Source organism: Myxine glutinosa, chromosome 1 (assembly GCF_964187855.1).
Source record: "Myxine glutinosa chromosome 1, kmMyxGlut1.1, whole genome shotgun sequence".
NCBI lineage: Eukaryota > Metazoa > Chordata > Myxini > Myxiniformes > Myxinidae > Myxine > Myxine glutinosa.
The window spans coordinates 329672272-329688239 of record NC_136261.1 but is presented as its reverse complement, the minus strand read 5'-3'; the positions used below and the strand labels follow the sequence as shown (position 1 = coordinate 329688239).

Sequence of the window (15968 nt, the reverse complement as noted above, 5' to 3'; positions counted from 1 at the left end):
TCCCTCGCGGTCCCCCTGTGCTGTCTTTCCCTCGCGGTCCCCCTGTGCTGTCTTTCCCTCGCGGTCCCCCTGTGCTGTCTTTCCCTCGCGGTCCCCCTGTGCTGTCTTTCCCTCGTGGTCCCCCTGTGCTGTCTTTCCCTCGCGGTCCCCCTGTGCTGTCTTTCCCTCGCGGTCCCCCTGTGCTGTCTTTCCCTCACGGTCCCCCTGTGCTGTCTTTCCCTCGCGGTCCCCCTGTGCTGTCTTTCCCTCGCGGTCCCCCTGTGCTGTCTTTCCCTCGCGGTCCCCCTGTGCTGTCTTTCCCTCGCGGTCCCCCTGTGCTGTCTTTCCCTCGCGGTCCCCCTGTGCTGTCTTTCCCTCGCGGTCCCCATGTGCTGTCTTTCCCTCGCGGTCCCCCTGTGCTGTCTTTTCCTCGCGATCCCCCTGTGCTGTCTTTCCCTCGCGGTCCCCCTGTGCTGTCTTTCCCTCGTGGTCCCCCTGTGCTGTCTTTCCCTCGCGTCCCCTGTGCTGTCTTTCCCTCGCGGTCCCCCTGTGCTGTCTTTCCCTTGCGGTCGCCCCTGTGCTGTCTTTCCTTGCGGTCCCCCTGTGCTGTCTTTCCCTCGCGGTCCCCCTGTGCTGTCTTTCCCTCGCGGTCCCCCTGTGCTGTCTTTCCCTCGCGGTCCCCCTGTGCTGTCTTTCCCTCGCGGTCCCCCTGTGCTGTCTTTCCCTCGCGGTCCCCCTGTGCTGTCTTTCCCTCGCGGTCCCCCTGTGCTGTCTTTCCCTCGCGGTTCCCCTGTGCTGTCTTTCCCTCGCGGTCCCCCTGTGCTGTCTTTCCCTCGCGGTCCCCATGTGCTGTCTTTCCCTCGCGGTCCCCCTGTGCTGTCTTTCCCTCGCGGTCCCCCTGTGCTGTCTTTCCCTCGCGGTCCCCCTGTGCTGTCTTTCCCTCGCGGTCCCCCTGTGCTGTCTTTCCCTCGCGGTCCCCCTGTGCTGTCTTTCCCTCGCGGTCCCCCTGTGCTGTCTTTCCCTCGCGGTCCCCCTGTGCTGTCTTTCCCTCGCGGTCCCCCTGTGCTGTCTTTCCCTCGCGGTCCCCCTGTGCTGTCTTTCCCTCGCGGTCCCCCTGTGCTGTCTTTCCCTCGCGGTCCCCCTGTGCTGTCTTTCCCTCGCGGTCCCCCTGTGCTGTCTTTCCCTCGCGGTCCCCCTGTGCTGTCTTTCCCTCGCGGTCCCCATGTGCTGTCTTTCCCTTGCGGTCCCCATGTGCTGTCTTTCCCTCACGGTCCCCCTGTGCTGTCTTTCCCTCGCGGTCCTCCTGTGCTGTCTTTCCCTCGCGGTCCCTCTGTGCTGTCTTTCCCTCGCGGTCCCCCTGTGCTGTCTTTCCCTCGCGGTCCCCCTGTGCTGTCTTTCCCTCGCGGTCCCCCTGTGCTGTCTTTCCCTCGCGGTCCCCATGTGCTGTCTTTCCCTCGCGGTCCCCATGTGCTGTTTTTCCCTCGCGGTCCCCCTGTGCTGTCTTTCCCTCGCGGTCCTCCTGTGCTGTCTTTCCCTCGCGGTCCCTCTGTGCTGTCTTTCCCTCGTGGTCCCCCTGTACTGTCTTTCCCTCGCGGTCCCCCTGTGCTGTCTTTCCCTCGCGGTCCCCCTGTGCTGTCTTTCCCTCGCGGTCGCCCTCTACTGTCTTTCCCTCGAGGTTGTCAGCTCTTTCACGAGCCTCGATTCGGTATACAAAAAAAAAAAAGCCACATGCGAAACACCAGGGTGACCTTTCATAACTTGTTTGACATTTAAACCCTGGCAGAGCAAGTTGAAGGTCGTGTACACACCTTTAAAAGTACTCTGCCAGTCCTGAAAATGTAATTTTATGAAAATATACTACTGTGTTCAAACAGTATCCGACCTTTATTTTTCGTGCGTAAAAAAAAAGAAGCTAGGGAGGCGTTGATTGGTGCACGTATGTAGGCGATCCTAATGCACATGCGTGAATTTTTTCACACCTGCAGAAGCTGTCATTCGACGGCAGACCGCCGATGAGTGAGGACATGTAAGCGAGCGCCGTCGGATTTTCGTTTTTGACAAAATGACGGAAAAACTTGAACAACGCTACTGCATCAAATTTTGTGTAAAGCTTGGCGATTCCCAAGTGGAAACGATCCGCAAGATTCAACACCGTTCATTCCATTATGAAGGAGGATTTGGGCTTTAGGAGAATCTCAGCGAAGTTCGTACCAAAGCTGCTAACGATTGAGCAGAAGCAACTCTGTTTGGAGATCGCACAGGACATGCTGGAGACTGTGAACAGCGATCCCAGCTTCCTCAACACAGTGATCACTGGCGATGAGTCCTGGGTTTATGGGTACGACCCAGAAACCAAGTTGCAGTTTTGATGCAAGTTTGATGAAACTCAAAATTTGATGCAGTAGTGTTGTTCAAGTTTTTCCATCATTTTGTCAAAAACGAAAATCCGACGGCGCTCGCTTACATGTCCTCACTCATCGGCGGTCTGCCGTCGGATGACAGCTTCTGCAGGTGTGAAAAAATTCACGCATGTGCATTAGGATCGCCTACATACGTGCACCAATCAACGCCTCCCTAGCTTCTTTTTTTTTACGCACAAAAAATAAAGGTCGGATACTTTTTGAACACACTACGTATAAACTGCTATAATCAGTGCATCCCCTTGCCTCGTTGTTTCTGTATTATATAGTCAACTTCTTAAAAAAATGCAAAAACAAAAGTTTTCAGCATGAGGAAGGAGAAAGCTTTATGATGTACCAGATGTGGTAGTTCCATCCTCTTAAAGTGATTTTTGCAAAAGATTAATGGAACAACAATACATCCCTCCAGGTGTTCAAGTCGGTTTATTTTTTAACTTCATCTTACAAGATGATTTAACTGATTAATTATTTTTCTGTGCAGGACAAGAAGTCGAAAAAACATCGCGGCCTTCTGTGGCGGTTCTTTCATCGCATTAATAAACGCCTCTTTCGTCGCACCCCACGTCCTCCATCACAAGCTTGAAGGTAAGAATACCGAGGATGAGCAGAGGAGGCTAAGTTCATTTGGGACACCAATGAGGGGTGGATCCAGGGGGCACCCGGTACCCTCCTCACCCCCCCTGGCATCCCATAAAACCCATCCCCTCCCGTGAAAAGTAAAAAGATATATATTTCAAACTTATTGAGGTGTATGTAACCGAAGATGTGGTCTCGGAATGTGAGATCGCCTGATATTCCTCAGACCACAGCTGATGTTTACCGCAGCATTCAAAATGGAACTGGTTTGCACCATTCAATTTGTTCCCATGTTGGATACTTGATGATTAACATCAATGGTAAATGCTTCTTTTCTCCAAACCATTCATGAACCAAGAAGTGGAATGGTATCCCAAATATCAGATAATCCAAAGGCACTCTTATTAGTTAGGCAGCTTAGCAATTTTTGGGGGAACGACTTTGCAAAAGTACCATTTTTATTTTAGTGGTTCATTGGACCATATGCAATAGAATTAGGACCCGAGGCAAGACATATACAGTGTTTGACTTTTGCGCAAATACGACTCGCACAGCATAATACCGAGCAATACATTTATGCAAATAAATAATCAGCTATTGGAGTTAGACTAAAATCGTAAATACATAAATTGCTGGACAAATTACCTTGAACAACATGTCTGTTCTAAAGCTATATTGTCATTACATCCTTGTAGTTACGTACATGTTAGATATATGAGAGGTGCGCGAGTCACAAGTATAACACATTTGTATGAACACTCGGTATTATATTACTGTGCTGTCTTTCCCTCGCGGTCCCCCTGTGCTGACAATCCCTATGAAATTTCCCCAAAAATTTACCAATTAATACTTAATTAATAAATTTTAATTAATAAAAATATTATTTTATTATTTTATACAAATACACTTTTAGATCCCGGACGTAGACCCAATTGCGAATCCACAAATCGTAATTTGGACGAGCCCCCAATTCTGTTACGTGGTCCCCTCGGTGACTACCTGGTCTCGGTGACCCCCGGACCGTGAGAGGACCTTCGCCAGAAAGTAGTATTATATATGCGCTTTCGCAACGCAATCCCTATGAATTCCACCCAAGAGAAACTGATGTTCAATGATATATTTCCAGGGTAAGGATATCATACAATTTCAAGGATACAATCACGGATATATTCCCCGAGCAATCAACAACAAACAACCATCAACAATTCACACTCAACAATCAATCAATCCCCTAGAGGTTTAAGATGGCCATCTTATATAGGTGTGTCCCCTTTCGGTACTCACGACCCCCTTTTGTCTCTGCCCCTCACAATGTCTCTGGGCCCCTCCTGACCAAGATGATGGTCGGCGTCGCCGCACTCGGGCGGTTGAACGAACCCCGGGTGGACGTGTTTCCACCGGGCAGGTATCGTACCAGGCACCGCGGCTGCAGCCCCTCGTGGCCACGCGAAGCGGGTATGATAAAGCAAGCCAAAAGCCCCACGCCGCTTGCAAGGCGTGTTAGGTCCCAACGTGCGACCCGTACGCGTCTGTTTAGACGGTGCCGCGAACGGTGCCAGACGCGGGGTCGATGCACGGCCCCACGTCAACTTGACGTCTCCACCGGGTAGGTACACGTCCCGGTAACTCCTCTCGCCAGACGGGCTTCGGAACGCCGCTTTTCCACGCGGCGCAAGGTCGATCCCACCTTTCGTCGGAGCGGGGCGAGGAAGAAGAATACTCGTCGCTTTTCTTCCTCGTGTCTTTTTTTTTTCCGTTTCCGGTCACTTCCGTTTCCGGACACTTTTTCAGAAGGGCTCCTGACCCTCCAACCACAACAACCCTTAATCTACTACCCATGGATAAGCAAAGACCTGAATGGTAATTCACATACATTCACATAAATATGTAACACAAGTTTGAAATCATTAGCATTAAGCATTTAGAAGAAAAGTCCGGAAAGCTGTTCTTTGCGTGACGGACTGACAGACGGAAGGACGGCGTGCAAACCTATAGTCCCCTCCAGTGTACACCGGTAGGGGACGAATAAAGGTATGAACATTGCTTAGAGACGTCCATGGACGCCCAGAGTACACTTTTTTGTAAGTGGGAACTGCTGCTATAAGCTCATTTCCACAGTTTAAATTGAAATTTTTTGCTCAAGACAAGTGTCTACAGGTGTCATAACATATCATTCTCATAACATAGCATATCATTCTCTTGGTTAACTTCTTCTCCACCCCTCTCTCCTTTTCTACCCTCCCCCAACCACCCCCCACCCCCCTCCCATCTCTCTCTTTCTCTGTCCACTCCTTGCTCTTCCCCCTCCGAATAAATTGCAGCACTGTCCTCCGACCTTTCTCGGTTGCTCCCACCTCCTCCCGGAGTTCAGAGTGACGTTTGGTGAGGCGTTGATCTCCCCACCCTTCCTCTGTCTCCCCCCTCCTTGCTCCCTCCTTCTGTCTCTGTCTCTGTCTCTGTCTCTCTCTCTCTCTCTCTCTCTCTCTCTCTCTCTCTCTCTCTCTCTCTCTCTCTCTCTCTCTCTCTCTCTCTCTCTCTCTCTCTCTCTCTTCCCCCCTCCTCTCTTTATTTTGCAGGAATATGGCTTCGACCAAAAGAAGGAAATGTCCAACAAGCAAACTTGACAAAAGCTACATCCAGAGCAGCCTTCCTCTTCAACAGCATAAAGCAAGAAGCAAATGCAGCAGGAATGGCTGCATCCAAAGCAACTGAAACTCCTCAAGAGAAAGAAAGAAGACGAGAAGAATAGTAATTTTTAACCCTGGATCTTTTAACCCTGGATTTTTAACCCGACTGAGCCTCAACGCTCAATTTCCGCAGTTAAAATTTTACAATTAGGATCAAGACAAGAGTCTGCGGGTGTCATAGCATATTACATTCAAAACATAGCATATCATTCTCTTGGCTAACTCCCTCTCCACCCCCTCACCTTTTCTACCCTCCCACTCCCCTGTCCCACCCACTCAACCCCTCCCTTCCCATTTCTCTCTCTTTCTCTGTCCAAACCTCACTCTTCCCCCGTGCACTCCTCACTCTTCCCCCTCCTAATAAATTGCAGAACTCCACTCCAACCTCTCTCGCCTTCTCCCACCTCCTCCCAGAGTTTATAGCAATGTTTGGTGAGGCGTTGCTCTCCCGCACCCTTCCCCTCTCCCCTCTCCCCTCTCTCTCCCCCTCATCTTGCTCCTCTCCCTTCCCTCTCTCTGTTCTCCTTTCTCCCCTCTCTTCCCCTTTTCCCCTCCCCTTTCTCTTTTTCTCTCTCTTTTTCTCTCTCTCTTTTTCTCTCTCTCTTTTTCTCTCTCCCTTTTTCTCTCTCCCTTTTTCCCTCTCTCTTTTCCCTCTCTCTTTTTCCCTCTCTTTTTCCCTCTTTTTCTCTCTCTTTTTCCCTCTCTCTTTTTGCCTCTCTCTCTTTTTCCCTCTCTCTCTTTTCCCCCCCTCCTTCTCTTTATTTTGCAGGAATATGGCTTCGACCAAAAGAAGGAAATGTCCAACAAACATACTTGACAAAAAATCGACATGCTAGGCCATCCTGCCAGGCCAATAAGGAAAGGATAACCGTCAGATGGTGAAGAAGTGGTGTTCAAGCATGGTTTTGCATACAGTAGGTTCTCAAGAGAAAATGTTGCATATGTTCTGAATCAAGAATCCCAAAGCACAATAGTATTCATATACCAAGGAGGATGAACTACGTCAAATAGAGGTGCAAAGTGTGGATGAAATACCACCTTTTATATTTATAGATGCCGTTGTAGTGCGTACGATGGATAGGCCAGTACGTCCATGTGGGATGAGTCCTACTTGGCAGATGAGTTGCTGGTCATGATGGGCAGCCTTTGGGGTAAAGCATAGTTCACTTGAGATTCTGCTGGATGAGTAATTTTCACGATATGCGTCAAGTGGATTTGAAGTGTTCCCGAGGAACCAGTTAATTTGCACGTCGTTGATCGGGTGTATGTCGATAACATTGCACCACGTGCACACTTCAACATCAATATGGAGTGGGCTCCTGGGTAGATCCATGTGAAGGTCTTTCGGAGGTGCTGCAAATTGAGAAAAACATGACATTGCATCTGATAAACTAAACTGTCATCTGATAATCAGTGAGTGGCATTCTCATGAATGAGTGAGTAGCATTCTCATGAATTCGTGAGTAGCATTCTTATGATTCGGTGAGAAGCATTCTTGTGAATGAATTCTTGTGAATAGTGCCATCTCGTCGCTCTTGGTGTCCTGATCAATTGTTCTTCAGGGCATGGCCTCACACCCCTCCTGTGCCTTTGTGATCACCAGGTCGGTGGTATCATTGGTGGTGCTCAATGGCCTGTTTCAGGTTAGTTTTTATGTAGTGTCTTAATGCATGATTGCTGGCTTGGCTACGTGTGTGTGTGCAGTTTCGGAAAGAACAGAGGGGAAATAACAGAGGCAATTGCATACAGGGGATTTACCATTAATCCTTAACTAATTAACATAACCCCACCCCTCGTCATGGGAATAATTATACACTTCCACGACATACGATCTAACGGTGGGTACATAGTGGGGTTATGTTACCCACCGGAAGTTCTTCAAGTTCTTCCGCTGAACTTGGGGACGACTAAGAAGAAGACCTTTGTTGGTCGAAAGCTTGTCGAGAATTAAAGATCGACTGTCCTGAAGCTACGTCCGCGTCTTATTTAATCTCCCGATTATTTATATATATATATATATATATATATATATATATATATATATATATATATATATATATATACACACACACACACACACACACACACACACACACACACACACACACACACACACACACACACACTGTCACGAGTAGATGATAAATGTTGTTCCTGGGACACCCCCAAATCTCCATTCACTTACATGTAAATTTTCCTCACCCTCACTTTTCTTCATTTCCCATTACTGCTACCCCTACTCCCTTATGAACCTCCTAACATTTAACCTTATGGACCTATGATCCTTCTCGCCTTCTGAACCTATGATCCTTCTACTATTGACACTGAGCACCGGTCCTTATACATATCATCTGGCAGATCATCTTTGGCCCACTCAAACATCGATCCTACAAATATTTGTTTATGCGTAGGAAATAATTTAATTCTCCTCCAACTCTCTTCACCATCTCCTCCAACTCACCGGTATTTAAATTAATTCTCTTATTTGTTTTGTGAACTTTTTTACCAGTTGCCTTTTCAATAAGACTTATTTGATATTTTTCACATTCATTTTGTTTTCCATTTATATACCAAGGCTACCATACTCGAACCTTTTCTAATTAATCGCTTACTTTTGAGAAATGACATGTTGTTTCACTTGGATAACTTCCCAGGAGTTCTCATTGTCTTGTTTCCTGTTTTTCACACACACGCCCTGAATTTCCCCAAATGCTGACAGGCAGTTCACTTCCCCGAAATACATTTTGTTCATTATTTAAGCCGTGTTGCCGTGCCGTTTTAAACATTGCGAATGAAGATGAGCTTGTCTTATTCCAGTCTTTCCTCTGATGAAGAATACTCACCAGGATATTGGTTTCGTTTGGTGTTAAACTAACGAGAGCTTTGTATGTGATTAATTTTATGACTCATGATATATTTTCCTCTTCATTACAGCAATTCAAATATTGTGAATGACTTTCATGAGGCCCTGGCAGAATTTCAAGTCGTTTCTCAAGAGTTTCACAACGAACTGAATACGGGTTTGAACAACTTGCCTCGGAGATGGAGGTCTCTGAATGAATTCAATGTTTCACCGTTCTTAGAAGATTCATGTGGAAGGTATGGTACAAAATAAAATACGTTGATGTTAAATGAGGCTGCCTTAGAATGTGTGTGTGTGATGTTTTGTCTGGCTTCCTTCAACGAAGTAATTTCTCTTTTTTTTGTCTGTAGTATTAACCTCGAAGAAGACACAGATGAGATTTTGTCTCTTGTCCAAAATGACCATCAGAGTATACCCCTGGTAATTCATTATTCATCTCTCTGACTGGCACCAATAAACGGGAGCTGACATTTATTTATTCATTGCCAATACGATGTATCTTTTAATAATTTCTCCTCATGTTTTTATTTCGTTTTTCAAACAGAATACAACACCTGTTGAGATCGATGACCACAACCACGATCACGACCTCGATGGCCACGACTATGAGTGGGATGCTTATGATTTACCCAAGAGTGGTTATTTCCTGCCAACCTGTGATACCCTAAATTTTCAACTCGACGGCATTGACACAAAGCTTGATTTTTTTTTAGAGGTATGTGTGTGTGTGATTCATAATGCTCATTATTTAAAATCGTTGATGTAATCGCAATGCTCATATCTCAATTCACAATGCTCATATCATTTCATAATCACAATGCTCATGTCCTTCATATCCTTCATATCCTTCATATCCTCATATCTTCATATATAACATATCCTCTCCTTGCTTCACCTTAATATTTTCTCTCCCCTCTTGTCTTTAACAGAAAGAGATTCAAAATCTGAAGACATCTGCTGTATTTGAATTGTGCTGGGGAGAAATTGATGGCTTGTGCTGGGGAGAAGTTGAATATATACCTCAATAAAAATGTTTTAATAATATAAAGATTTTTATGTTTTCAATATTTATATATGGTTATATTTGCTTTGTCCAGAATTATTTAAAAATTAATTACAAAAAGAGAATAAAGGAAAAAAGAAGGGAAAGTGCGTCCCTGCCAACGACCCTTTGCCCCCCTCATCCCACCCCTCCCCTCCCCTTGTGTGTGTGGGGAAGGTGGGGGTGGGATGAGGGGGTGGAGGGTCAAGAGTGGGGGCGCACAGAGCAGTGGGGGATGATGGGTGTGGTCTGTGTGGGCGTGGCTTATGATATATATTTATTTTTTGTTATTTTTTTTACTAGTAATTAAATTACCTAATCTGGGTGGGGTGGATAAAAGTATGGATGGTTGTTGCTTAATGGTTTATCATTGTTTTTTGTAATTCTTGAGTAAAATGAACCCAAGATTTCTTCTCCATTTAAATCAAATAATTTGTAGGTCCAAGGGACTGTATCCATTACATCAACGATTTAAAATAATTCATTTGTCCATTTTTTGTATAACCTTTCTCAAAATGGCTTTTCCATCTGTATATTCTTACAATATCACCAACTTTGAACTTGGGTTTTCTCAAATTAATCTCCTTTTCATATTCTAATTTTGTAAATGATTCTGACGGTTTTGATTTTGTTGATGAATGAACTGTATTATTGTAATTATCTACAATATCCTGAATTAAATATACCCACTGTTGAGAACCGAGTTGTGTGAATTTTTTATATAGTTTCTCTTTCAAAGTGCGATTAAAACGCTCAATAACTGCTTTTCCTTCATTAAAGGTGCTGTATAATTTAATACCCTCCCCCTTAATAAATTTCATAAATATTTTGTTGAAGAACTCTGTTCCCTCATCAGTCCATAACTTCTTTGGTTTCCTTTTATCCCTATCAAATATTAGCTTAAAGGCTAACATTAAAGTATCACCCCTTTTATTTTTTAAAGGAACAACCCAGGCAAATCTACTCCTCAAATCAATAACGGTTAAAGCATACCTGTATCCCCTATCATTATTCAATTAAATTAAATCAGCGGACCATATGTGGTCAGTGTCTTTGGAATAAACCTTCCTTCTTTTAAACTTGGTGATTATGGGTTTGTGTAATTCTTCAGCCAAAAGCTCCTCAGTCTTGATGACATCATTAGAGCCTCATAGTTTTTTGAGGAATAACCAAGACCAAGTTTCAATTTAGCACTTATCATTTTTTTCACAATAAACCTATCAACTTTCTCTCTCAACGTAGGATTTAGTATCGAAGACAAATTATACAACATTTCTCTGTCTGCTTCATGTTTTTCATCCAATGTAGTGGTATTTCCATAAGCAATATCATGTTTCATACACACTTCATCAACCCTATTTATATGTGTAGACCAAGGTTTAGGATTGTCAGCCTCATCTAATTTTTTATCCAAGTTTGTTCCTGGACCACAGAAAGAATACCCTGGAAGGTGGAATTCCCCTGGAATTCCAGTTGTTGTAAATTTACTTCCTGACAGAAACTTTTGTATGTCTCCTCCACTTTTAGGAGAGATGAATTGGCACTTTTTAGAGCCACACATTTGACATATTCCTTTTTGATAAACTCTATTTTTAGCTTTAACATGAGATATTTTTAGATTTAGTTTTCTTTTTACATTTGAGACAATAACTCATATTTATTTATGAGAAAAAGTCCTACATAGTGCCAAAACCTTTTTGGTTTTCAACATATACATTTCTATCTTGATTTTTAAAACATAAAGAATCCTTAGGAATGCCTTCACTCTCGCCTCCATTTATTTACAAATAAAACTAACTAAAGTCAATAACACCAACATCATCAACCACATAATCTTTTCCTTCTTCTTCTTCTTTATCCCCACTTTCTCGTTTAAATCTCCTCCCTGAAAGTGAAGACATCTCAGTAAATTTTTAAAACAATATCTTCCTATGAGTCATTATTATCTTGCCAAAACGAAGTTTTTGCAAGATGTATTAGTCAGCTTGTATGTTTGTTTGTTTGTTATCTTGCCAAAACGAAGTTTTTGCTAGATGTATCAGTCAGCTTGTATGTTTGTTTGTTTTTTTGTTTTTTTGTTTTTTTGTTTGTGGTTAATCATTTTTTTTTCACGTTTAGATCACTCTGTAGACCACAGTTATTATTGGAAACTCCTGTAACTTCGCATATGAGAGTCCTATAGAGATACCCTTCAGCACACAAAATTTTGAAGGTCAAGGTCAAAGGTCAAGGTCACTTTGCGGTCAATCATGGAGGTCAACGAAACCCTTATTTTTTGAGTAACTTTGATCGGATCGTCTCCAAACTTCATGGGAATCTAGTATATGGTCCGGCGCTCAGCTGATTAGTTTTTGGTGGCGATCGGCCTTGACCTTCATGGTTAGCGCTGGAGGTCGAAAATTATTGACCCCAAGGTCAAATTACGAAACCCTTATTTTTTGAGTAACTTTGATCTTATGATCTCCAAACTTGGTGGGTATATAGGGTGTGGTATGGCGCTCAGTTGATTAGTTTTTGGTGTCGATCGGCCTTGACCTTCAAGGTCATTTTGAAGGTCATTCAATTTTGACCAAAAGGTAAAATTTTCAAGTTTCAGTTACCATATCGAGTAGTACCTCAAATTGAAGCCCTTGATGAGTGCTTCCCAGATCTGTAAACAGTTTGACGCTATGACGTCATTTGATGACGTCATGACGAAAAAACTGAATTTTCATGAAAAAATTATTTCCTCAGTTCTCATCAAAATCTTTCAATATTTCATGTGCGTTGGTCATGAAGACATACTATTCACCATACGAAATTATTAAGGTCAAGGTCAAATGGCAAGATACGGTTCACCCTGTGGGTGACATATGTTCATTTTTTTGTTTTTTTGTTTGTGGTTAATCATTTTTTTTTCACGTTTAGATCACTCTGTAGACCACAGTTATTATTGGAAACTCCTGTAACTTCGCATATCAGAGTCCTATAGAGATACCCTTCAGCACACAAAATTTTGAAGGTCAAGGTCAAAGGTCAAGGTCACTGCGGTCAATCATGAAGGTCAACGAAACCCTTATTTTTTGAGTAACTTTGATCGGATCGTCTCCAAACTTCATGGGAATCTAGTATATGGTCCGGCGCTCAGCTGATTAGTTTTTGGTGGCGATCGGCCTTGACCTTCAAGGTCATTTTGAAGGTCATTCAATTTTGACCAAAAGGTAAAATTTTCAAGTTTCAGTTACCATATCGAGTAGTACCTCAAATTGAAGCCCTTGTTGAGTGCTTTCCAAACATATAACTAGTTTGACAATGTGACGTCATTTGACGGCGTTATGACGAAAAAACTGCACTTTTCATGTATATTGTATTGCTTTAGTTCGCATTGTTTAGGTCACTCTGTAGAGCACAGTTCCCTTTGGAAACTCTTGTAAGTTCGCATATCAGAGTCTTTTAGAGATACCCTTTAGCACACAAAATTATGAAGGTCAAGGTCACTTTGTGGTCAATCATGGAGGTCGACGAAACACTAATTTTTTGAGTAACTTTGATCGGATCGTCTCCAAACTTCATGTGAATCTAGTATATGGTCCGGCGCTCAGCTGATTAGTTTTTGGTGGCGATCGGCCTTGACCTTCATGGTTAGCGCTGGAGGTCGAAAATTATTGACCCCAAGGTCAAATTTTGAAATCGTAGGTACCATATCGAGTAATACCTCATATGAATGCCCTTGATGAGTGCTTCCCAGATCTGTAAACAGTTTGACGCTATGACGTCATTTGATGACGTCATGACGAAAAAACGGAATTTTCACATTTTGGCAAGATACGGTTCACCCTGTGGGTGACATATTTTTATCTTGCCAAAACGAAGTTTTTGCAAGATGTATTAGTCAGCTTGTATGTTTGTTTGTTTGTTTTTATCTTGCCAAAACGAAGTTTTTGCAAGATGTATCAGTCAGCTTGTATGTTTGTTTGTTTGTTTGTTTGTTTTTTTGTTTGTTTTTTTGTTTGTGGTTAATCATTTTTTTTTCACGTTTAGATCACTCTGTAGACCACAGTTATTATTGGAAACTCCTGTAACTTCGCAGATCAGAGTCCTATAGAGATACCCTTCAGCACACAAAATTTTGAAGGTCAAAGGTCAAAGGTCAAGGTCACTTTGCGGTCAATCATGGAGGTCAACGAAACCCTTATTTTTTGAGTAACTTTGATCTTATGATCTCCAAACTTGGTGGGTATATAGAGTGTGGTATGGCGCTCAGCTGATTAGTTTTTGGTGTCGATCGGCCTTGACCTTCAAGGTCATTTTGAAGGTCATTCAATTTTGACCAAAAGGTAAAATTTTCAAGTTTCAGTTACCATATCGAGTAGTACCTCAAATTGAAGCCCTTGTTGAGTGCTTTCCAAACATATAACTAGTTTGACAATGTGACGTCATTTGACGGCGTTATGACGAAAAAACTGCACTTTTCATGTATATTGTATTGCTTTAGTTCGCATTGTTTAGGTCACTCTGTAGAGCACAGTTCCCTTTGGAAACTCTTGTAAGTTCGCATATCAGAGTCTTTTAGAGATACCCTTCAGCACACAAAATTTTGAAGGTCAAGGTCAAAGGTCAAGGTCACTTTGCGGTCAATCATGGAGGTCAACGAAACCCTTATTTTTTGAGTAACTTTGATCTTATGATCTCCAAACTTGGTGGGTATATAGGGTGTGGTATGGCGCTCAGCTGATTAGTTTTTGGTGTCGATCGGCCTTGACCTTCAAGGTCATTTTGAAGGTCATTCAATTTTGACCAAAAGGTAAAATTTTCAAGTTTCAGTTACCATATCGAGTAGTACCTCAAATTGAAGCCCTTGTTGAGTGCTTTCCACACATATAACTAGTTTGACAATGTGACGTCATTTGACGGCGTTATGACGAAAAAACTGCACTTTTCATGTATATTGTATTGCTTTAGTTCGCATTGTTTAGGTCACTCTGTAGAGCACAGTTCCCTTTGGAAACTCTTGTAAGTTCGCATATCAGAGTCTTTTAGAGATACCCTTTAGCACACAAAATTTTGAAGGTCAAGGTCAAAGGTCAAGGTCACTTTGTGGTCAATCATGGAGGTCGACGAAACACTAATTTTTTGAGTAACTTTGATCGGATCGTCTCCAAACTTCATGGGAATCTAGTATATGGTCCGGCGCTCAGCTGATTAGTTTTTGGTGGCGATCGGCCTTGACCTTCATGGTTAGCGCTGGAGGTCGAAAATTATTGACCCCAAGGTCAAATTTTGAAATCGTAGGTACCATATCGAGTAATACCTCATATGAATGCCCTTGATGAGTGCTTCCCAGATCTGTAAACAGTTTGACGCTATGACGTCATTTGATGACGTCATGACGAAAAAACGGAATTTTCACATTTTGGCAAGATACGGTTCACCCTGTGGGTGACATATGTTTTTATTTCTTTGTTTTCCTCTTCGGTGCGTTGAGATTGATTTATTTGCCGTAATATATTCAATCTTTTCGTAATCTCACTGATTTCCATCTTTTTATATTTTTCCTCCCTCTCTCTTTCATCCTTCTCCTCATTCTCCTTTTTCTCTTTCCTCCCTCTCCTCCTCCTTTTTCTCCCTCCCCTCCTTCTCCTTTTTCTCCCTTTCCTCCTTCTCCTTTTTCTCCCTTTCATCCTTCCTCCCTCTCCTCCTGCTCCTTTTTCTCCCTCTCCTCCTTCTCCTTCTCCTTTTTCTCCCTCTCCTCCTTCTCCCTTTTCTCTCTTTCCTTCTTCTCCTTTTTCTCCCTTTCCTCCTCCTTTTTCTCCCTCTCCTCCTTCTCCTCCTTCTCCTTTTTCTCTCTTTCCTCCCTCTCCTCCTTCTTCTTTTTCTCTCTTTCCTCCCTCTCCTCCTTCTCCTTTTTCTCCCTTTCCTCCCTCTCTCTTTCCTCTGCCTCTTCCCTCTCTTCTTCAACTTCTCCTTCTCCTTCCTCCTTCTCCTCAACTCCTTCCTCATCCCTAGCTACCCTTGAATTTGAGCCCCAAAGAATATTATACATATACTCATCTGGATTTTGAGATATTCTTGTATCTATAATTATTTTTCTCATAATAGGATACTAATAAGATTTGTTGATGATTTCTAAAACAGTTTTATATTTCATAACTTTGAGAAGTTAATTTTGATTTAATATTTTAATCAAGTCTCTATTTGTGGGTTTAACAATATCAGTATAAGGCCAGTTTTTAATGACAAAATTTCCATGTATATGCTCCAAATCATAAGGTATGTAATACCGAGCACCCTTTTCTTGTAGGTATCCCTGAATACAAAAATTATAATTCTCTTGTAGTCTTCTTCCTGCCATTTATGTATCAGAAATATATGTGAGATTAATATTATGACAGGTAATACCACCCCATATTCCCACTACCAAA

At 43.0% G+C, this 15968-nt stretch overlaps 1 protein-coding gene across 3 annotated transcripts; it reads left to right on the top strand.

Moving 5' to 3' along the window:
- Positions 1-6681: 6681 nt before the first annotated feature.
- LOC144889822 (uncharacterized) lies at positions 6682-10266 on the top strand. Of its 3 annotated transcripts, none has more exons than XR_013622090.1 (5): positions 6682-7305; positions 8638-8761; positions 8876-8945; positions 9070-9240; positions 9455-10266. XR_013622090.1 is itself a non-coding variant. In XM_078771027.1 (5 exons), the coding sequence occupies exons 1-5, from the start codon at positions 7292-7294 to the stop codon at positions 9551-9553; spliced, it is 519 nt and encodes a 172-aa protein (XP_078627153.1). In that variant the 5' UTR covers positions 6682-7291; the 3' UTR covers positions 9554-10266. The 3 variants fall into 3 exon arrangements, 2 of the variants coding, with proteins under 2 accessions (XP_078627153.1, XP_078627152.1); XM_078771027.1 differs by having other exon boundaries at positions 8597-8761; XM_078771026.1 differs by lacking the exon at positions 6682-7305 and having other exon boundaries at positions 8374-8761.
- The last annotated feature ends 5702 nt before the right edge of the window (positions 10267-15968 follow it).